This window comes from Callorhinus ursinus, unplaced genomic scaffold (assembly GCF_003265705.2).
Source record: "Callorhinus ursinus isolate GAN/ISIS: 27379988/994484 unplaced genomic scaffold, GSC_fseal_2.0 scaffold87, whole genome shotgun sequence".
NCBI classification, from domain to species: domain Eukaryota; kingdom Metazoa; phylum Chordata; class Mammalia; order Carnivora; family Otariidae; genus Callorhinus; species Callorhinus ursinus.
This window is the reverse complement of record NW_027397149.1, coordinates 2429929-2452404: the sequence shown is the minus strand read 5'-3', so window position 1 is coordinate 2452404 and position 22476 is coordinate 2429929. Positions and strand designations below refer to the sequence as shown.

Genomic DNA, 22476 nt, shown 5'->3' with positions numbered 1-22476 from the left:
CCCATCTGTAAAAAAATGAGTGATAGTAATATAGCTTCTTCATAAGGTAGTTGTGAGGATGAAATGAGTTACTACATGCAGAGCCTGCCAGATTGTACTATTATTGATATAAGGGTTGTTTCACTATCTAAATTCTTGTGGCGCCTAGCATATGGTAGGCGCTCAGTAAACATTAGAAGGAAAAACACCCACGGGCACTTAGCAGAAGCCAGAAGCCAGGCTGTTGGGACGCGGAGAAGGAAGAGAGCTGCCCAACAGCACCCCCCCCCCCCGGCCCGCCCCGCCCCAGCCCCAGCCCCAGATGCACCTGCCCTTTGGCAAAGCGCGTCCGGGGGCCTGGGGCCGTCCGGCAGGCCCCAGCAGGAGCTGGGACTTTATTCCGCGAGCCAGGGAGAAGCACTGCGGAGTTCTCCGCGGGGGCGGCCGCCCGCCCAGGGGGGCGGGCCGGGGGGGTGGTCGGGGTCGCCCACTGCGAGGTCGGCGGCCGGCTGCAGAAGGCGCGGAGCGCGGTGCCTGGGCCGCTGGCGGGGGCCGGGCGCCGGGGAGGGCGGCGGGGGCGTAGGGCGGCGCCGGCGGCGGGGCGGGGCGCAGGAAGCCGGGGCGGGCCGGCTGGCGCGCTCAGGAAAGCCCCGCGCGGCAAGGGCAGGACTGGCGGCCCGGGGGTCCCCCACTTCCCGCTCGGGCGCCGGCGCGGCGAATGGACCCGGGGCGCGCAGGTAGGACGCGGGGCCCGCGCGCGGGGCGTAAGCGGGGAATCGGCGCGGGGAGGGGCGCGGCCGCCGGCGGGACCAGGGGCAGCGGGGACCCCCGGGGCCACCCCGACCCCATCGGGGGCCGCCCGGAGCCCGCCCCTCCCCGCGCCTGGAGCGGTGGCCGGCTCTGCCCGGTGGTCGGGGGGGGGGGGGGGGGGCGGGGGGGGGGGGGGGGGCAGCGGGCGCGCGGAGCCGGGGATCCCCGGCGCGCCCCCTCAGACTCGCGCGGACCGGGAGACGCCAGGGGAGACGGCCCCTCGGGGGCTCGAGGACGTCGCGAGCGTGGAGTCAGGCGGGGTTCGGGCCAGGCAGCCCCCTGGTCCCGGAGATCACCCCCTGCCCCGAGAGCAGGAAGTGGGTGAGGACCAACGGTCGAGGGGAGGGGGAGTTCTGGAAACTGAACTTGGTGACTCGGTGGAGGCGTCTGGGGAACCCGGGTCCCGTGGACCCTTTCTCTCCTTATTTGAATATTGGATAGACCTAATTATAATAGGGATCAAATATTTACTGGACTCATTTTGTACAGGTTCTGTCGGGAACTTTGAAAGTATTCTGAGTTAAGTCGCTAAACAACCGTTTTGGTCGGTCCGATGTGTGGATCAGTCCGTTTTTCAGATGAGGACACTGAGGCCCCGGACAGTTGAGCTAGTTTGCCCCAGGTGACTCCTGCCTGCAAAGTGTGTGGCAGGATTCGAAGCCGGCAGTCTGACGCCAGAGCCTGCTGTTTTCCACCTGTCCACGGTATTTGTCAAACTATCCCATAAACAAATTATCCAGGGGATTTTATTAAAAGGCAGATTCCCAGGCTGCCTTCAATGAGGTTCAGATTTAGTAAATCCAGGAATCTGGATTTTAAAACACACACACACACACACACACACACACACACAATTTGGATTTCTTAGATCAGGCAAGACTGAGGACCAGGCACACTCAGTCCTGCTGTTGGGATTTGCTGAGGGCTCCCGGGCCAGCCCTGATCCTGCTGGAGTCCTAGCCTCTCCTCTGTTCTCCCCCAGCCCTCTGTGAGGTTCCACCCCTGTAGCTCCTCCCCTAAGGGTGGCCTTTTAGAAGCATGGGTATTTCCTGGGACATCAGTGCCTTTATTAAAACCCTAAAGTCCCATGGGGAGACTGAGGGTGAGGTATACCTTTGTCTAGGGTGTCCCCCCACAGTCAGGGCATTCAAGGTCCTGCAAAGGCCCCTGGAGCGCTGTTCACCTGCCCCATGGCTACAGGTGAGGATGCTGAGGTGTAGAACGGGAGGCAGCCTGCCCTAGCCATCCGCTCATGCATTAGCACCCACTGGGCTCCTACCGAGCATTGCTCCAGTGGTGCTGGGAACGAGGGAGAAGCCAGACATGGATGGGAAGGTGGGTCTGGCCATGTTGTGGAAGGCCTTGAATGCCGTGCTGAGGAGCATGGCCTGGTGTACTATACCTTTGCCTGAGCCCCCCAAAAATCACAGTGCAGATTCCTGGGCTCCACGGGGGAACTCCAGAGCCAAATCTGGAGGGGGGCCATGGGAGAGGTGTAAGGAGGGAAAACAGCTAGTGAGTCAGTCACCCTGGTTACCGCACACCCAGCTACCAGCAGGTCTGGGATGACCTGAGGATTTCCAGATTCTGGGCAGTGACTCAGGAACTGATGTGTCTTATACAGCACGACCCCAGGGGTGCAGAAAGGTCAGGCCGGGGCAGGGAGGTGGTCCCCTGAGGCAGTCAGTTTCCTGCTGCTCTGATTTAGAAACGGAGCTGAAATGCACTGTCAAAGAAGCGACGGGAGAGCCTATCCTGGACCCCTCCTCTCCCTACGTCCCTACCCCTCTACCCCCAGGACCGAGGACAGAGTTTGGAGTCAAGTGGCCCACTGCCCTCAGCTGCCTTTGATTGTACCTGGGAGCCAGGCAGGGACAGAAGCCGTCCCGCCGCCCTCCCCCCACCCCCTGGGTGCTTCACATGTGTCAAGTTGGACTTTCATGAGGGTTGAGGACATCATGTTTTTTAAGATACTTGACAGAATTTCCAATGCATAGTACGTCACAACAAATGTTCATGACTCTTTTTGCCCATTAAGAAGTACCACTTGGAGGTTAAGAGCATGGACTCTGGAGCCAGATTGCCCAGGTTCAAACGCTAGGTTTACAATTGACTGATTTCTCAGGACCTCAGTCTCCCCATTTATGAAATGATAGTGACTACTTTATACCACCATAGTGATGATTAAATGAACAAGTAACTGTCAAGCGTCCAGACAGTGCCTGGCACGGAATGAGCACTATGTGTTTGTTAAGTAAATAGATGAACCCCATTGGACGGGATTTAATGTACCCATTTTTGCCAGGGAGGAAACAGACCCAGGGATGTGTGCAGTGGCCTTGGCAGAAGCACTATATCTGGGAATGACAGGGAGGGATTTGAATCTGTTTTTCTTTCCAGCCTGCGTTCCTCCCCATTGTGCCAGTTTGCTCGTGTTAGCAGGAGGGACATCTTTCTGAGCATTCCTCATGGTCAGAGACCTGGCCGGTCACTTCTGGCCAGAATTCCCCTGGCTAGGCTAGAAGAGAGGCCAGTGGCGGGCGCCTGGGTGGCTCAGTTGGTTAAGCGACTGCCTTTGGCTCAGGTCATGATCCTGGAGTCCTGGGATCAAGTCCCGCATCGGGCTCCCTGCTCAGCAGGGAGTCTGCTTCTCCCTCTGACCCTCTTCCCTCTCATGCTCTCTATCTCTCATTCTCTCTCTCTCAAATAAATAAATAAAATCTTAAAAAAAAAAGAGAGAGAGGCCAGTGGCTTGCCTGCACATCATATGAACTTGCCCTTGCAAGAGCGTGGACCAGAAGCCCAGTGGAGACTGAGGGGTCTTGCAGTGGCCAGAGCATCCCACATCAGACAGGTCGTGGCCCTGATGTGTGACTTCCAGGAAGTCACTGCTTCTCTGAGCCCAAAGCAGAGAAGAGCCCAGGTTTGCAGACCGGGGCGGGGGGGTGGGCGGAGGGCCCTGGGTTCAATTTTAGACCTTGCTATTTCCTATCTGTGTGATCTTGAGCAAGTTGCTGAACCTCTCTAAGCCTCAGTTTGCTTGTCACTAAAATGGGTATTTTGGAGGGGGGTTGTTCATGAGATAATTTTCATAGGTACCTTGCCCACAGCTCAGCGATTGCTGTTTCTCTTCTTAGGACAATCACTTCTCCATACCTAGCCCCTGGCTTGCTCATTCATTTCTTCGACTATTTATCAAGCACCTGTATGTTCCAAGAGCTCCCGATAGAGCAGTGGACAAAGTCTTTGCTTTCCTGGAGTTTCAATTCTAATTGAGAAGACAGGCAATATGCAAGCAAACAAATACAGGCAGATGTACCCACCCCCCCCCCCCTTTTTTTAATGCTGAAATCTGCAGGCTCTGGAAACTGAAAGTTTTTCCATGACTTGATGGGAAGCAAGACCTGAGCTGAACTAATCACGAGGCACTTCGGTGTGTTTGTTTATCATCCCTGACTCGAATGCTTGTGTGTCTCGCTGCAGAGGAATTAATGTGAACGATCCAGGGAGTGCTGGACCCATGGCCTGGGGTGGGGGGGGCTGGGGGACAGGGTGGTTATGTCAGGTGGGATTTTATACCAGATGACCTTTCTATAATTTGAGTTACTGTGAATTCTGAGACCTGCCCAGCACCCCCAGACTTCACACAGGAGAACAGGGACTTGCAGTATCCCGTCAGGACCAGGAGAAAAAGGGAAGCAGGGGGAGGGTGGACTAGGGGGGCAGCCTCTGTGAAGAGGGACATTTAGGAAGTTGCAGGGCAGAGGCCTGGGGAAGAACGGGCCAGGTGGAAGGAACCACAGGGAAGGTCTTGTCCACCCCACTGACCCCACTTCCTGGCCTGTGGCTTGTCCCTGGCTCTGGGCGCACAGATCTGTCTAAACATGCATGTCTTTGCCTTTCCAACAAGTGGCCATGCCTCTGAGATTTCAGGTTTGGTTCCAACTGACTCATTCTCACTCTAGGGGCCCACGTGGCGTTCTTGAGGTTGCTTTAGAGATCCACACGCTTCGCTCGAGCAGGCCTGGGTGCCGGCTCACTGGAGAGGATCACCAGCTGGGCTGGCATCTGAGTCTCCCCCCCTCGCGCCCCCCCCCGCGCCCCCCCTGCCGCCACCACCTCCTCCCTGCCACAGGGAGAGAGGGAGGAAGTGGGTCCATGTGAGGGGAAGAGAGCTTGGCCCCCCTGGGTTTGGTGGAACATTTCCTAAAGGGGAAGGACTCATTCCGAGCAGCATGTTTATAAAGGGACTGACTGCGCCCCTAAAAGTAACAGGTACACACATGTCTTTGGGCTGACACTCAGCAAACATGTTAGGGGCAGGGGACACAGCAGTGACACAGAAGCAAGGGCCCTCGTGGAGCTGACAGTCTAGGGAGAGAGGTGACTTTTGAGCTAAGACCCGAGGTAAGGGGACATGTGGATTTCCAAGAGAGTGATTCCCCCAGAGGGAGCAGCAGGTGCAAAGGCCCTGGGGTGGGAAGGAGCTTGGTGTGTCTGACCCCCAAGGAAACTGCTGGGGTTGGATGGAATTGAGCAAGACAGGAGAGGGGTAGGAACACGGGTCCGGGAGGTAGAACAGAAACCAGACGCCCGCAAGTATCTCATTCACCTTTTAAAATGAGCTTACAGAGTAGGAACTGCTCTCAACCAGACTTTACAGACGAAGAAACGGGCACAGAGTCGTTGAGGAACTTGTCCAGGGCCACACAGGTGGCAGAGCACGGCTGTGAACCCGGCAGCTCCAGCATCCTCGGTCCTTACCACGGTGTTTGAACACATCATGTGGATGTGGTCAGGCCAGGATGGTGTTTCAGGCGATCCAATCATTGTACGCATCATTTTACCAACAAGCGCCTTCCCGGCCACAGACAGGATGCACCAAAGCACGGGGGTGGGGGGTGTGGAAGAGGACCCCTGTCCACATCAGGCACTGAGCTGGCTGAAGGTGGGTAGATGAGTGGGTGCTTCCCCATTTCCCCGAGGAGGAAACTGAGGCTCAGGGTAGAGACTGATCTGGGTGACACAACTCCCAAGAGGCAGAGTCTGGATTCAACCCCGAGGCTGCTGACCTGGGAGCCTGTGCATTTAACTGCTGTTCTGAGTCATCCAGCCCAAGGAGTAGCGTCTAAAAGAACTACATTTCTTGGTCAGAAGTGAGGGAGCACAGTCTCCATTTTGGAGAACTGGGGTAGCCTTGAGGTTTTCCTGAGCCAGGAGTGTTCTGCCTTTTCGACAGAACTTCTCTGGAGAGGAGAGACACCAGATCTGTGGACGGGCAGCCCTCCAAGCCCGTGGAGCTACAGCCTCTTAACAGTCTTGCATCTGGAGATGGAGTGTAGGCCTTCCAGAAGCCACATTTTCACAGCTGGACAGCTCTAACTGGGAGAACATCTTTCCTGAGATTTAGCCAAATTAACTTTCCAGTAGCATTCATGTTTCTGGCTCTGGTTCTGCCCATCGGAAGTTGTAACCAGCTCCCTCCAACCTGAGCCCAGTATTTCTCTTACGCGGAATAGAGAGTCACAGTTCTCTCAGTCATTCTTCCTGATTCAGGGAATTGTAAAGAATTCAGTCTGGCTTTAGATATGATCCAGTTGGTCAAAGTCAAACCCATTGCCTGCTTCCACCCACAAAGCCTGCCCAGTCACAGGGGGAGGGAGACTATCATCTCCTTGGATTTGGAGCCCATACCTCTGTTGATACAACCTGCAATCATGCTTCTGAGTGGCCACATCCCCCTTGGAGCTCACACTGGGCTTGCCAGCCAAAACCTCCAGATCTCTCTCCTACATTACTGTCCATCAAAGTTTATTCCATTCTGAGACTCCTTGTTTGAGGCTAACACTTGTTTTCAGCCTTTCTTGTTTTCTAGTAAATCTGCTTCAGGCTAAGTGGCTATCATTTTTTTTCCTCTGAGTGCTCCTTTGGCTTCATTCCACGGGTCTTGTTACACAATGTCATTCACTGCTAAAATAATTTACAATTTCCCATTCGATTACAAGCGTTAAGCACTTCAGAATTTTTTTTAGGGTGTGTGGATTTTTTTTAAAGTTATCTTTGTTGTTGGAGTCTAATTTTATTGTGTGTGATTACGGGATCACTGCGGCCGCCCCTTGATGGCTGCCTCCCCCACATCCACTGTTCACACAGACGCATGAGTAAGGCACAGTCTCTGGCCTGGAGGAACTTCCAGTCTGGAAAAGGAGAGGAAAGAAGGCCCAGCTCACTACTCCCGAGACTGGCAAGGATGTTGGGACAGAGGAACGGCGGGGGGAAGGGCTGAGGAAAGAGCAGGGTTTGAGCAGCAGTGTCCCAATATTTATGGCATGTGTGATATCGATGATGGAGAATTTGTTGAGGTCCTTGTAAGATTCCTCTGGTCAGTTTTTCTGTATATTCTTCTTATATTTGAAAAGATGTATATTTTCTGGTGGGTGTAAAGTTTTAGAAATCTGTGAGATCAAACTTGATCATTACATCATTCATATTTTCTGTTTTTGTGTGTTTTTCTCTATCTGATTTATCTCCCGCTCTGGTAGAGGATCTGTTCATTTCTCCTTGACCTTTTCTTGAAATTTTTTTTTTTTTTGCTTTATTTTCAAAGCCATATTGTTTGGTGCATATAAGTAGAATATATGAGTAGAAGGAGGGTTCATGATTTTTATAACTTCTTGGTGAATTGCTCCTTTTATCATAAAACAACCATCTTTTTCTCCTTTATACTTTGTTGCTTTGAATTCCATTTTATTCAGTATTCATGTTCCTATACCTGTTCCTATGTGCATTTTCCGTGACTTTTCTTTGACGCCAGTCTTGGAGCCACATAAATTGGAAAAAAAAATGTACATATCAATCTCAGCTCGGCAACCTATTTGCTCTGCAATCTGGGGCGGGTCCTTTTGCCTGTTTGGGTCTTATTTTCCTTATCCATTAAATGCGGCTATGACTCACTTTGCCTCTCTCGTCTCCAGTTCCTGTGAAAATAGCTAGAATCGTGGATATGAGACGTGCTGCTGACGTCCCTGTGCACGGGTTAGTCACTGGCTGTGAATATGGGCCGGCATTCTAGGCAGTGAGGAGAGCAGGAGCTGAGGAGGACCTGGAGGGAGGGGGGACCGCACCCAGAGGGTGAAGGCAGACTTCACTGCAGCCGCCCTTGGATGGCTGCCTCCTCTGTTCACACAGACGCGTGAGTAAGGCACAGTCTCTGGCCTGGAGGAACTTCCAGTCTGGAAAAGGAGAGGAAAGAAGGCCCAGCTCACTACTCCTGAGACTGGCAAGGATGTTGGGACAGGGGGACAGCCGGAGGAAAGGCTGAGGAAAGAGCAGAGTTTGAGCAGCAGTGTCCCGCGGGGAGTGGCATAGGAGGTGGGCACTGAGAGGGGACACTGTGGCACATTTGGGGACAGGTGGAGCAGGGCTGGGAGAGCACAGGGTTGACAGGGCAGCGTCCTCCCCTATGAAGGAGGAAGGCAGGGGGCTTGCAGAATTTTGAGGATCCTCCCTTGCCCCCGGGATGCTACTCAGCCACAAAGAGCAGGTGATGGGGAGGAGTTCTCGAGCCCCACTCCTCATCACCATGACAGCCACATCCCGTGATGAGCAAGAGGTAATAGGGACAGAGCGCAGGGGACGTTTGAAAAGGCAACCCTTTGCTGTTAGGGGTGCCGGTGCACAGGGAAGCTGTGGCGTCCCACCTGTTGCTGCTTGTGCGTCTTGTTGGTGGCATCTCGGGACACCCACCCACCCTGGAGGATGTCAGCGGGTGGTGGGAAGCCAAAGAGGGACCACAAATGTGTGGTATGGGTTTTAAAACTGGGACTGTTGTCCAGATTTTAAAAAATCAGGAAAATAGGCATAGAAACCTGGATTTCTAGCTTCTTTTTGAAACTTTGAGAGACCTAGCAATGCCCAGGCCTTCGAGGATGTGACAAAGTGGAGGCTGCCCGTCAGGACTGGCCTGGGGTCCACTGTGCTATCATGTGTCATGTCATATGGGTCTGTCATTGTCATGTGTCTGAGTTCCCTTAGATCCTTGAGTCACCTCTGGGTGAGGGAGGGGTGGCTGTGAGCAGCAAGAGCAGAGGCAGGTGAGTAGAGGGTTGGTGGCCCCAGCAAAGGCTGAGGGGGGCTGGAAGTGCTGTCCAGAGAAGACTGCAGGTTCTCTGGGGGCCCTGGGGGCCCTGAGCCTGAAGGGCATGGCCTCTCTCCTCCTTTTTCCCTTTTCCCCCTTAGCGCGGCTTAAGTGCAGACGGGCACACAGCTTCGTGACTTTTCCTGATGTGTGCACATGGGTGCAGAACGCCACCTAGAAACAGAGCTTGACCAGTGCCCCGGAAGCTACGTTCCTGCCCAACCCCTTTTGTGTTCCCCGCCCCCGCCAGGGACACTTCCCTGACTTCTGACCCTAAGATCAGTTTGTCTCCTTTGGAACTTGTTGTGAATGAGTCCGTTTTGCCCTTTGGAGCCCAGCTTTCTCTTCCTTCCTTCCGTGCGCCCCCGTGAAACCTGATGTGGCTGTCATGGGCACTGTCATGTCCTCAGGGTCTCAGAGCCTTTACTTGGTGCTTGGAGATGAGCTTTTGCCCCCTGCTTCATCCTTGCTGTCCCAGTGCCTCTTCCGAAGCCCCACCATGGTCTTCTCCTCTCCTTGCACTACCCGCGAGGCAAGTGGTTCTGCCCTCACTTCACAGATGAGGAGACGGAAGCCCTGAGAGGACCCCCAGCTACCAAGGCCTGTCAGATGGGCAGGGCAGGGCCTGCGCGCTCAGGCCCAGGGTTAGGCTTCTGTGTCTTGGACACTCCGGAGTCCCTGCCCACGTGAGTGGCCCCACACGTCTGTGTGTCCCTGACCATGCCAGGAATAATATGGGGTGGGGGGCTGCGGACAAGGGGAAGAGCTCCGGGGAGAGACCCCTCCCCGCAGTGCCTGTCTGCAGACAGAAAGTGAACAGGGAGCTCTTCCCTGTGCGGACCTGGTTGGCCTGGCTTTGGGTTGGCCCAGGGGGCAAAGTCCTGGTCACTGTTTAGACAATTTCACAGATGAAGGCTGGGCCAAAAGGGCCAGAAACCACTTCTAGCTCAGTCGCTTCCCCCTTTGTCACCTTGGATGATTTCGGAATGCCGCTGCGCCTTGGTTTCCCTCCCTGCGGGGGGAGTGTTGGACCACATCTTCTACATGGGGCTTGCCAGGAGGGACAGACAGATGTGCACAGAAGGAGCAAACTTGTGGCTGCTTCCTCCGTGCCAGGCTCTGGACCGCAGACTCCAGAGCCAGAAGGTCTGGGTTCAAATCCAGGCCCATCGCTTACTAGCAGTACATCCTTGGGCCGGTTCCTGAACCTCTGGGCATCAGTTTCCCTGCGTCTGCCGTGGTGGTGATACTGCATCTGCCATATTCTTCGGGTTGAAGTCAGGGTTAAGCGAGTCGGTGAAGTTTAAGTGAGAGGCAGAGTTTGGTGTGACCGAGACTGAGGCCAGTCAGTCTGGGAGGTGGGGGTCGGAGCCACGGGCAGAAGGGCCCAGGGCATGGTCTCTAACGGCTGGAGGAACTGGGGACGTGCAGGGGCATTCATGGTGCCTTCCACGGACCTCAGGAAGCAGGCCCGCTGGGAGCCACGGCTGTCACCAAGACAACCAAAATCTAATCAGTGCCCTGAGGCCAGGACCATAATCATGGTAATGCCCCGATTACCAGCTCTCTGCAGTTTCCCCGGGTGGCCAAGTTCAGGGCCTGCATTAAGGAATCTAAGGAGATTCTGAGCCAGAATTGGTCAGTGTTTATTCGGCTGTGAGAGATGGATAATTCCAGCTTTGGGGGGGGCTGTGTCCCCATCTTCATCAGGGATGGCTGCATTCAGCAAATACCCCTGGCCCCTCCACTGTTTGCTGAGCACATAGTAGGTTCTAGGGCCCCAGCAATGAACAGGGTGGTGGACACAGCCTCCGGCCTTGTGGACGCTGGCGTCCTGGGGGGCCCTTGGACAATGCATAGGACACGTGTGCATATGGTAAGCCACAAGGACTAAGTGCTGAGCAGAGAAATGGGCTTGCAAGTGATGGGGATCAGCTGCTGCTCCTGACCACGTGGTGTCTGGATGCTTGAGTCCCTCAGGCTCCGCCTTCTCCCTGGGGCCTCTGGGGACCTTCTGAAGGGTGGCTTCCAGGCTCCTTGTGGGGCCTCCTGCCTCTGCAGGGTTCCCATTGGCAGCTGGGACTCAGTGTAGGTACAGCTAACATGCTGTTCACACTGCCATAAAGTGGCCAGCCTGTCCCCAAGACGGTGGTCTTCAGCCCCCTCCTGGCTCTCTCAGGCAAGGCTTTGTCTCTCTCTGCACAACCCCCTGGGCCTCAGACACAGCTGATGACCCTCAGGCCTGTCTCTAACCCGAGCCTTCCTTCTGAGCTCCAGGCCACTAGAACACCTGCCTCCTGGATGCCCCCCAGGGGCCCCCCACCTGCTCGGACTCGTCGTGTCCACAGCGTGGCGGGGCACGTGATCTTCCTGGCGCCACCGTCCACCCACTGCCCAGCCTGAGGCCACTTCTGCCTCCCAACCCCCCCACCCACCCATCCATCAGCAAGTTCACCACCTCTACCTCCCACACAGGGCTGAGTCTGCCCCTCTCCTCCAGCAGCACCGGCCCTCCCAACCCAGCCATCCACCTCGGGCCCGAACCCATGGCCCTTCTCCGCACACAAGCTGGAGTGGACTTTCTGGCAGGTGCACCTGCTCCTCTCCTGCTTAGCAGCCTTCAGTGGCTCCCCACTGCCCTGGGGATGGACGGAGTCTGAATCATGTACTGTGCCTAGCTGACGGCATTCTCTTCTGGCCCCGCTGACCTCTTCTTTCTATCCATCACTGCAGCCAAGGGCCTGTCTTTCAGGGTAGGAGCTAGGCCGTGCCCTCCCTCCTCCCTGGCTGTTCCCTCATTCCTTGTTCATCCCTGCTCCCGATCTCTCCCTCTCCTAAGACTCATCGAGATCAAACATGGGCTGATTATTGTAGTCTCCTCACAGGGAGGACTTAAAGCATCTAGAACAGTGCCTGGCACTAAGGGAGCACTATGTAAGTGTAGAAATAAGAATAAAATAGAAGACACACGGTCGTTTATTGAAGGGGTTGGGGAGCTCTGTGCCAGGCTTGGTGTTCTGCTTCCAGAGGATGAGACTTTGCCTGTCCTCATGAGCCCACAGTGCCTCCCGTACATGGGATGCTCTTCCTCCCTCTCCAAGCATGCACCCCTGCCCTCCCCTGGGGAATTCTCGTTCATTCCTCCAGGGACACCTGACGCTCTAGGGCCAGCATGGATCTTCCCCAAACAGCCTCTTACCTTTCCTGATACTGTTTCCCACCCCACCCCCCCGGCAGGCCTCTTTCTCACACAGGGCCCTCCCACACTCCACGGCAGCCTGACACATGGCAGCTCCAGCCTTCTGGTGGCTCAGGAACAAACGAGAGTCATGCTCTACCCCGATTCATTCTCTTCCCAAAGTCCATTCTATCAGCGAATCCCGTTGGCTCAGCCTTCGGCCGATCTAGAAGTCAGCCCTTCTTGCTGATCCTTCCCAGCATCTGCTGCCTGGACCAGGGCAGGAGGCTCCTCACTGGTGCCTGCTTCTGCCCTTGACTCCATGGGCCTTTCAGACCACACAACCAGAGGGATGGTTTGAAAAGTCTCATCGGGTCAATTTCTGCTCAAAAACCTCCAGTAACTTCTCTTTCTAAGTTATTTGTCAAAGGGAAGAAGGAAGAAATGAATGGGTGAGTTGAGTGAACGAATGAATGGCTTTCTCCGCGTCGGTAGCCACTGGCATTTAGTAAGTGCTCAGAAAGCACAGCAGGAGCACACGTGGGCTCGGGCGAGTGGGCAAGGAGCGGGGACGCACAGTAGGTCCACAGGAAGCCTGCTGGACCCCGTTGGCCGAGGCTGCTGATTCTCGCCCCCAGTGGGAGTAGGACCAGCCTGCCGCCACCCGTCGTGTCCACTCGCTGGGCCGCGAGCCGAGGAGACAGAGGCCAGGCCATTTTGGGGCCCGGGGCTGGCCTGCATCACCCGCGGGGCGGGGCCGCTAATGCGGCTGCCAGTTCTGGGAACCCCAGCCAGGCAGCAGTTCTGGGAAAGCCGCTGCTCTGGGGAGAAGTGTGGCCCTGGCTCTGCGCCAGGGCGGCCCAGCTGTCCTGGAAGACAGAGGAAGCTCCAGGCCAGCCTCAGACTGGAGTCGCAGGGGCCAGCAGCTCCCCAGGGAGGCCGCCCTGAGCCCCCACTGTCATTGGCTTTCTCTTCACGTGCGCTTGTCATGGGACTGGCTGCATCCTGTCTGCCCATCCAGCCCCCCTTCAAGCTGGTTTGCAGTCAAGAAAGGGAAGAGGAGCGGGGAGCCAGAGGCCCTGCGCCCCGTTGGGCTCAGGAAGAGCTGCGCGGTCACTTCCCGACTGCTGCTGGCCTCTGACATTTCAAGGCTTGCCACTCACGGCCTCCCAGATACAGAGAGTAAGTTAAGTGTACCTCACTGCCGGCAGGAGGGTTTTCCCACGTCTTGCTAGTTCGGACTCTCGCCGACTGTAGCTTCCTCCCTCCCTGACCTTGGCTTTGTCGCTTGCCATCTCTAAACCTCAATTTTGGCCCAATGGCACCACACCCCAGGGTGGCAAGGGCTGCATTTCAAGAGGCAGCACAATCCGGGGTCAGGCACATGGGTTCCGGAGTGAGACTGCCTGGGTTCACGTCCTAGCTCTGCAACTTCTGTGTGCCTCAGTCTCCTCATCTGTAAAATGGGGGTTTTAATGGCGCCTACCTCATAGAGTTGGGTGCATAGCAACAGCTTGGTACCCCGTGTTTAAAAATAGATTTTAGAATTTGTTATTCTTGACTTTTAACCAATCACTCATTTAATAAATATTTACTGAGCACATACTATGTATGTATGAGGCACTGTTTGGGTCCTGGGGACAAAGCAATGACCATAAAGCTCTGTCCTCACAGAGTTTGGGGCTTGTATTCTCGTGGTAGGGAGACAAACAGTACATATATAGACAAATAATTTAAATGTTACAAATGATCTTTGACACTCCCAGTGTCATGAACTAGCAGAAGAATGAAAGGGGCTGTTTCATATTTTGCCAAGATGGAATACCTTTTGGGTGAATCACTTAGGTCCTTTGCCTATTATTTTTCTTAAAGGGACGTTTGTCTTATTGATTTGTAAGACCTTTTTATATATAAAGGCCATTAAGCCCCTGCAGTGTAGACTGCTATCTTTTTCTGGTCTTTGCTTGCTTTTTTTTTTTTTTTAATGGCGTATTTCCACCTGGGGAAGTTGAAAACATTTTTGCCATCAGATCTTCAATCTTTGCCATCTACATCCTGAATTAAAATAAACATTCACACATGTAACCTCAGTGATATGATTAGAGATGGTGATAAGTATATGACAGAAATAAACAGGGTGCTGTGATAAGCAGTAACAGGGGGAACCCTCATTAGGTGGAGTTTCTGGGTGTAAAGGCTCAGAGCGTGTCAAGGTGTTCAGAGGCCAGTGGGACCAAAGGCCTGTGGGGGACCGGGAGGCAGTAGAAGGGAATGGTGGACATGTAGCAGGGGCAAGATCATTAGGAGGCTTAAGGTTTTTTTGGTTTGGTTTGGGTTTTGCATCTTCTTACACTTTTTATTTTTTCTTACACTTTTTATTCTAAGATAATTGTAGACTCACCTGCAGTTGTAAGAAAGGATAGAGTCAGGTTCCCCCAAGAGTACCTGTCTTAGGAAACTGTAGTACAATACCACGACCAGGACAGTGACACTGAGATCATCCCCCAAGCTCGCTCAGAAGGCACCTGTTTTACTCGCACACATTCGCGCATGTGCGTGTTTGTACACATGTGCGTACGTAGTTCAGTGCAGTTTCGTCACATGCTCAGGTTTGTGTCTCCAGCACAGCAACCGCGATACAAAGATCCCTGTGTTGCCTTTTATAGCCACACAGACCTCCCTTCCTCCCCACCAACAGTGAATCTGTTCTCCATTTCTATAATTTTGTCATTTGAAGAATGTTACATAAATGGAATCACACAGGGTGCGCCCTTTTGGATTGGCTGTTTTCACTCGGGCTTGGATTTTATTCTGAGTCGGGGATGCTCGTCTTGGATAGGCCATGAACTGCAGGCATCTATCTGTGTGCCCCTGGGTGAAGACACCCTTTGGGAGCCAGAGGCCAATGAAGGGCAGGAGCAGGGAGTTCATGGCCTGGTTTCTGGTTTAAAATGACTCTGCGTGGAGAAGAAATGAAGTGAGTCATGTCTGCAGTAACCCTAATTTCCTCCTTGCCCCACCCCCATCATTCTCTCAGCCCCAAACTGGGCTTTTGGAAAATCTTGTCACTGTTCAAACCCTTAAAAACTGCTCATTGCCTAGAAGAGGGGTCCTTACTTCAGCTGTGGAGGTGATCTACAGACCCCTAAATTGGAATGCAAAATTTAATGGGTGCGCTTTTCTTGAAGGAGGGTTTGGAATTTGCATCAGATATTCAGATGGGTCCGTGATCTCCAAAACATGAAGGACTGTGGCTTCTAAACAGAGATAGGGGTTAAGAGCTGAGGCCCCAGAGCCCGACTGCCCCTGTTCAAATCTAACGACTGCCACAGCTCTGCAACCTCAGGCAAATCACTTAACCCTTCTGTGCCTTGGTTACCTATTTGGAAAATGGGGGAAATAATAGTACCTACTCCATAGGACTGTTTTGAGCATCAAATGAATGAATACAAGTGCAGTGTTTAGAAGAAACTTGGCATGCTGTAAATAGCATATCTTTGTTCAGTGAATGATGAGCCTGTAGGGTGTAAGGGGACAGAACCTTTAGGCAAAGCCTTTCTAGGCCCTCTGGGATTTTTCAAGCCTTCTCTGTGTCGGTTATCATCCTCTAGACTAGCTTCATTCAGATCAGCAGGGTTTCTTCCAAAGGGATGCACAGGTGTGTTTGGGCACTGTCACCTCCCTTGTCCTGGCTCTCATATCTCTGTTAATATGACTTTCACTGGCTTTTTTGTCTGTTTGTTTTTTTAAGTTGCTGCCGCCCTCTGGCTTGTGGGGAGTTTGTAAACAACAAAAGCCCTAGGTCTTTTCTGCTGTTGCTGGTCCTGTGGGGGGGGGGCAGCTGATGTTTGAAATCAACAAGCAGGAGGGCCAGTTCTCCCTGGCTTATTTCATTCATCTAGTTGGGTTCATTGTGTAGTTCGAGGAGAAGGTGAAGGCACTGATGTATTGGAATGCACTTTGGGCTCAGAAGCCAACAGACCTGGATTCTGACAATAGCTTCCCCTCTTGGCAGCTGTGGGACCTGATGGGCAGGTTACTTGACCTCTCTGGCCTCAGTTCCCCCAGATGGAAAGTGGGATTAACAGGCCATCTTGCAGGGTTCTCGGGCAGATTCAATAAGATAATGTTCCTAATGCGCTTAGCTAGGTGCCAAGCACAATGAAGTACTTGACAGGCGGGATTTTCTTTACACAAATCTTTGGCTCGACCTAAGGAAACGGTTTCTAGTCGTCAGTTCTGCTCAGCCGTAACCTGGAGATGAGCATCCGGGGAGGTGCAGGAGCCTGGCAGAGAGAAAATGTGTGCAGGGCATCGCTGTTTGGATTGGCAATGGAGCCTGGGGTTGCCGGCCAACTCCAGTGGGTCAGGACTCCCATGACTGAGAGTGTGAACTTGAAATTATTTTCTCTTGCCATATGCTTGACTCGTGCAGTTGATAATTATTCTTTTTACTTCTTTTATTTATCTGCATCTTTGTCCTCCATCCCTATGATATTCAGGGAGGTTCTTCTCTTACTGAACGTTGCGGGCTGTGATTTCCCCTGAATGCAGCACCCGCTTGTCCGTGAAGCCAGCTGATGTGTGCACGTGCCACGCAGGCAGTTATGGGCATCCGCATGCACATATTTGGATGTGCATTTGGATTTCCCCTCTGAAAGAGATCAAAGATAGCAACCCTGTCTGCTATAGATGGGATGTTTTAGTCTCCCCTGCCTGGGTGGCTTGACTTTATCATAATAGCCCTTCTGCTGTGTGACCTTGTACATGTTATCTTGCCCTCTCTGTTTCTCTTTGTTCAATATCAGAGCTAAAGTGACACCTTTGCCATTTCTGCCGCAGGATGCTGTGGGCATGTGTGAACCTGTCAGAGGAAAAGTTACCGGGACTTTGTAGAGGACACCAGCGTCATGGATCCACCACCACATTCCCACCCCTCCTTCCTTGCTCTTCACTGTGACTCTTCAAGAGAAGTGAGTTGGGGCTTTGAGCAGATCCTGGGTTCCCCCGCTGGGGAGAGTTTCCAGTCCCGTGCTGAGCCCATTAGAGGCCCCGCATCACGTCCAAGATGACTTTATTCCACGAGCACTAACTGAGCAGGTGCTACGCGCCAGGCACCACTGTAGGTACTAGGAACTCAGCAGCGAACAAGACAAAAGCTGGCTCTCAGGATGACAGACAATTGAAAAAAAGCAGCCCTCCCACACTGTCCTCACCTTTTGCCCCCACACCCCGCCCCACCCCCAGCATGTTTTGAAGAGCATAGGCCAATTCTTTTCTAGATTCGATTCTTCTCAATTCTCGGTTAGGTTTGATGCTTCCTTGTAATTTGTGCACTTGGGGCCGGAACACCGGAGAAGCAAGCTGTGTTCTCGGGGGGTAGTTTCAGAAAGCTCCTGACCTTGATTTGTCCCGTTCCTGGCGATTGGTGAAGGTGTGCCTGCCAGGTTTCTGTACATAAAGTTATATACAATTGTATCTCTATATAAAGTATTGTGTATAAAGTATAGAACATTGTAAAGTTAATAAGTATTTTGACTCACTAATGAATAAGCAATATGAGTCTTGTGGGGAGATACTTAGAGGCTGCCACGGAGACATGGAACTACCTACCTCCTTCCCCCCACTTGCTGAGCAAAAGCAGGACAGACGCCTGCGCCCTATTTAACTCCAAGAGTTACAATCGGTTACTGTATATTTATTGCGATGCTTCTGTTGTGCCCGTTTGAGCCAGTGGACATTGTTTTGGCTGGCTCCTGTGTCTTTTTTGACAAGTCCCCACCATTCTTGGGGCGCGTCCTTACTTTCTGACACAAGGATTCCAGGCTTATCATGCACTTTCCCTGCTCCTGGGGTCAGCCCCTTCTTCAAGGAGCCCTCGTTCCATTCGGTGTGGAGCGGTGCTCGAAGCCAAGACCTGGGCACTGGGATGGCAAGATGATCAGGTGTAACACATGATCCTAGACTGGGTCCTGGACTTAAAAAGAGCATTATGGAGGCAATGAGCAAGGTGGAAATAGGTAGGGTCTGTGATCCGATGAGAGTAATGCCTCAGTGTTAATTTCCTCGTTTTGATGGTTGCCTTGTGGCTTGATAGGAGAAGGAATGTCCTTGTTTTCTGAAAGATACACTGCAGTATTATGGGGTAATTTATCCGTTAAGGACAGATGAATAAATAAAATGAATAAATGGGAGAGAGAGAGAGAGAGAGAGAGAGCAAAGGACCGCAAGAGGAAAGGTATGGAGGTGGGAATGGGTTTGCTGTGTCTGAAGGGCAGCAGGAGGAAGTGAAGATGTGCGGGTGGCAGGAGCGCCGAGCACAGGTGCTGGGACAGGTGGAGAGGGAGGCGGGGCGCAGCCCGGGAGGTCCTGCAAGTGGAGAGCTTCCAATAGGGGCATAAAGCCCTTCCTGTGCTCCAGACACTGGGGGCAGAGTGCTTTGGGTACAGACCTCACTTCCTTTTTGCAGTACACCTGTGAGATTGAACTCAGTGAAAGATAGGGTAGCTGCTTAACAGCACGCAGCTACCAAGCAGCAGAAGGAAGCCTGGAAGCCAAGATAGAGACCCACGAGGCGGGGCGGGGGGGGGGGTGTGTGTGTGCGGTGATCTCAGCATTGCCGGGAACATACCTCAGTGCCTTGCCTTTTAGAGAAGCCCTTTGGCCTTCTGTGCCAGGAGTGTTGTGGGAAGAAGTAAACACTCAGGGAATCCACTTCTGAGCATTTTCCTTAACAAGAGTGCCTGGTGACTCCTTGGACCTCCTTTAGCGCTCACAAGACCCCAGTCAGATGGGAGCTGTTATGAGCTCCTCTTTACAGGGTAGGAGACTGAGGCATGGAGCAGTTTGCTCAAGGCTCACAAGGAGTAAGTGACAAGAGCAGGTGTTTAAACTTCAGGAAACCCACTACACATTGTGAGGAGGGGTGCGGAGCAGTATTTCATGGCATAGAAATAAACAGGCTCTGAAACAGCAGACGTTGTACCAGCCCATGCCATCCAACTAGATATGCACAGAAAAGACTGGAAATGGATGCAAAAAGGTCACCCGTGGTGTTTTCCCAGGTGATGGAATTACAGGCATTCTTTTCACTTGTTTGCTGTGTCCCTCTTAATTAAATTTTCCACAGCGATCAAATGTGGCTTTTGTAATACGAGAAAAGATCAATAACATACCTTTAAAAAAAAGAGAGAGAGAGAGAGAGAGAAATAAGGGGCACCTGCGTGGCTCAGTTGGTTGAGTGTCCCACTCTTGATTTCGGCTCAGGTCATGAGCAGGTCATGAAATCGAGCCCTGTGTGGGGCTCTGTGCTCAGCGGGGAGCCTGCTTCTCTCCCTCTGCCCCCCCCCCCGCTAAAATACATAAATAACTCTTTAAAAAAAAAAAAAGAAAAGAATAAGCTTAAGGCAAGGATCAGAGAAATGTGTGGCGATGGTTCTCTGAGGATGGGCACAGTCGCCATGCTGTGTATAACAACAAAGCAATAATAAAGGCTAAAAATCCAATGGCAGACACACAGGGGGATACTACGAATTTGATGCTTTGGATCTACAGTGGGATGGAATGATATTTAGTGACATATTAAATATTTAAGTTTTAGTAGGGCAGAGGGTGCTGCTATTTGGGTAAATAAAATTCATATTTATCTCCCTATTTGTATAGATACAAATCTGGAAGCATTGATAGGAATGTATACAGGGGTTATTGCTGGGCCTTGTGATTTTGGGGAGGATTTGAATTGTGTTTCATTTTGGGTGTCTGTACTTTCTGATTCTTATTTCCCAGTCATGTATTATGGGATGCCATTAACAGTAGAGGCAGTGCACAATTCCATTTGTATGAAACACAGAACACAAAGGTAATCTATGGGGTTAGAAGTCAGAGTGGAGGGGTGATGACTTGAGGGGGAATCACAATAAAGCTCAAAAGCCCAGGAGCATGTAACAAGAGATGCTTATTTAGCTCAAGTCGGGCGGGCCAGCTTACCTGGGCTTGGCTGAGCTCACTGGGCTCACCCATGCACCTGTGGCTAGCCTTGGGTCGGCTCCTGAGCTCACTCACATGACCGGGGGTGGCTGCCTGTTGCCTAATGCGGAATGGGGTTGCTAGGACTCTTCCATGTCACCATCCTCCCACAGGCTAGCACGGTCGTGTTCTCAAGGCAGTGGTCGTGCAAAAGCAGGCTTCTACAATGCATCCATTTGCTAATACTCAGTTGGCCAGAGCTAGTCACATGGTTGAGCCCATAATCCAAGGACAGGGGCAAATGCCCTCCCCAGAGGGGTGGTGGTGCTGGAGGCATTGAAATGTTACATGGAGCCAGGAGGGGTGTGAGGAATTGGGGCCATTGATATAAGTCTAACACACTCAAACATCATTTTTATTGCATGGATATACCACCATTTATTTAACCTGCTCTATAAGGCTAAACAGATTAACATCTCCAAAGTATATGTCAAGGAATCTTTTAGGGGGTTAATTGGGGTTTTAAAACACACACACACACACACACACACACACACACACACACAAATCAAGGTTGAGTAGGGAAATAAATTGGTAAGTGTTGGGTTAAATGAAGAAAAATAAATTTATTTGCTGCAGGACTTAACAGAGCCTCTACATTTCAAATGTGCATTATGAACTTCCAAAAGTCCGAGGGGTTGCTTAAATTTAGTAGGTAGGTCATGGGTCTTTTTTCAACAAGTGTCTCTTTGGACAGGCATTCTGTGGATCTCATTCTGGGCTTTCTGCATCTGGGTTGTGTTTCATGATTATAGAGATAGATGATAGATAGATAGATAGATAGATAGATAGATAGATAGATAGATAGAGCTCGGGTGAACACAGAAGGCTCATTGTTGGCACTAACCTGGGTCACTTTCTCTCAGCAGGTATCTTAGGATCTCCCAATGGGGCAGCTTTGCTCTGGGCTCACATTCCCTGTGAGCTGCCTGATCCTGGTGTGGGTGACAGGCTCTGGTAAGTCACCAACTCCCATTCATTCCTTCGTTCATTCATTTGATCACTCATTCAACAAATGTTTGTTGGCCATTTAGATGCCAGGGTCCTAGGATAATCAGTGAACAAAACAAAGATTCCAGGCCTTGAGGAGCTTACACTGTAGTGGGAGGGGACAGCTAATGACGAATAGTCCTAATTATAAATAAATTGTAAAGAGTGTTAGAAAGTGATAGAAAAAAACAGCACGGAGCAGAGTAGGGAGCACTCGCTTGGGAGGGTGGGGAACGAGATGTGAGTTTTGGACACGAGGTGAGTTTAAGATATCTGTTAGAAATCTAAGGCTCTGCCTAACATGATTAGTCCTTCATCCAGCAAACAAATGCAGACTGATGTCCGCGGTGGCGGGGCTGGTGCTGGGCACCAGAGCAAGAAAGCACCTGCCCGTCTGTGGCTGGGCAGTCTTGAGCCGGGGTGAGGGCTCTCGGATGATTTGGCAAACCCAGTATCCCATCCTGCCAGCTTCACACCCCAGCTCTGCCACTGACTGGTCGGAAGAAACATCCCAGCCTTTCATCCTGCCCTTGATATTGGCTGAACCCAACCGGCAGCCAGAGAACAAGGGCATCTGAGTGGCAAGACCATGGTTGGGGGGCGGTGGGGTCAGCTTCCTGAGCGCAGAGAGGGGTGGAAGATAGATGGGAGCAGGGAGCAGGCAAATGGATAACAGCCCTTCCTCTCGCTCACACTGCTCTGGGGCAGGTGCCTGTGACAGTGCAATAGACTAGACATTTCTTAGATTAGAAATTTCCTTTGATTTGGCCTCATAGGGGCAAGTAGTGGAGTTTCGGGAAGATAAAGGTAGCCCCTACCACCTGGGGGTATTCTTCGGCTTCAGGAATCTCCCCCATGCCGGCTGGGAAGCTCCAGAACCCCATCCTGCCCCCAGCTCCATGAAGACTGGCACACAACTGTGCCTGGGACTGTAGTCTCCTTGTTTTGTGATGGACTCCTCGGTCCTGTCTGGGCTGGCTTCCAACTTGTCCCCCTGGTGCATGCCCCCCTTGCTTGTCTGGCTTTGGTTGCTCAGGGCACTCCTGTGTCTCCCCAGGGAGTGTTAAGGTCCTGCAGGAGCCCAGCTGCTTGTCTGACTACGTCAGCACCTCTGTCTGTCAGTGGGAGATGGACAGTCCCACCGACTGCAGTGCCGAGCTCCGCCTGTCCTACCAGCTGGACTTCATGGGGTCTGAGTAAGCCTGGGGTGGAGCTGGGATTTGGGGGAGGCTGGGCCCAGAGGGTTGGGGATAGTGTGTTAGTGGTGGAGTTCACTGTGATGTCTGGTGGACCTTGGAACCCGGGGTACGTTGTTCCAGGTGGGTCACTGGGATAATCCATGGCACCTGCGGTATCC

The 22476-nt window shown here is 52.5% G+C and overlaps 1 protein-coding gene across 7 annotated transcripts in view; it reads left to right on the top strand.

Annotated features, from left to right (window-relative positions):
• The first annotated feature begins 562 nt into the window (after positions 1 to 562).
• The window catches only part of IL4R (interleukin 4 receptor), a 37313-nt gene continuing 15399 nt past the window's right edge, over positions 563 to 22476 (top strand). For 2 of the 7 annotated variants that reach the window (XM_025853983.2, XM_025853979.2), the window contains exons 1-4: positions 563 to 716; positions 16947 to 17077; positions 20999 to 21086; positions 22177 to 22315. In XM_025853983.2, coding sequence (XP_025709768.2) covers positions 21017 to 21086; positions 22177 to 22315 — 209 coding nt within the window. In that variant the 5' untranslated portion in view covers positions 563 to 716; positions 16947 to 17077; positions 20999 to 21016. Of the gene's footprint in view, positions 717 to 1308; positions 1494 to 12957; positions 13287 to 16912; positions 17078 to 20995; positions 21087 to 22176; positions 22316 to 22476 lie in introns of those variants that run through there. The other 5 variants (XM_025853980.2, XM_073888148.1, XM_025853982.2 and 2 more) reach the window with 5 other exon arrangements.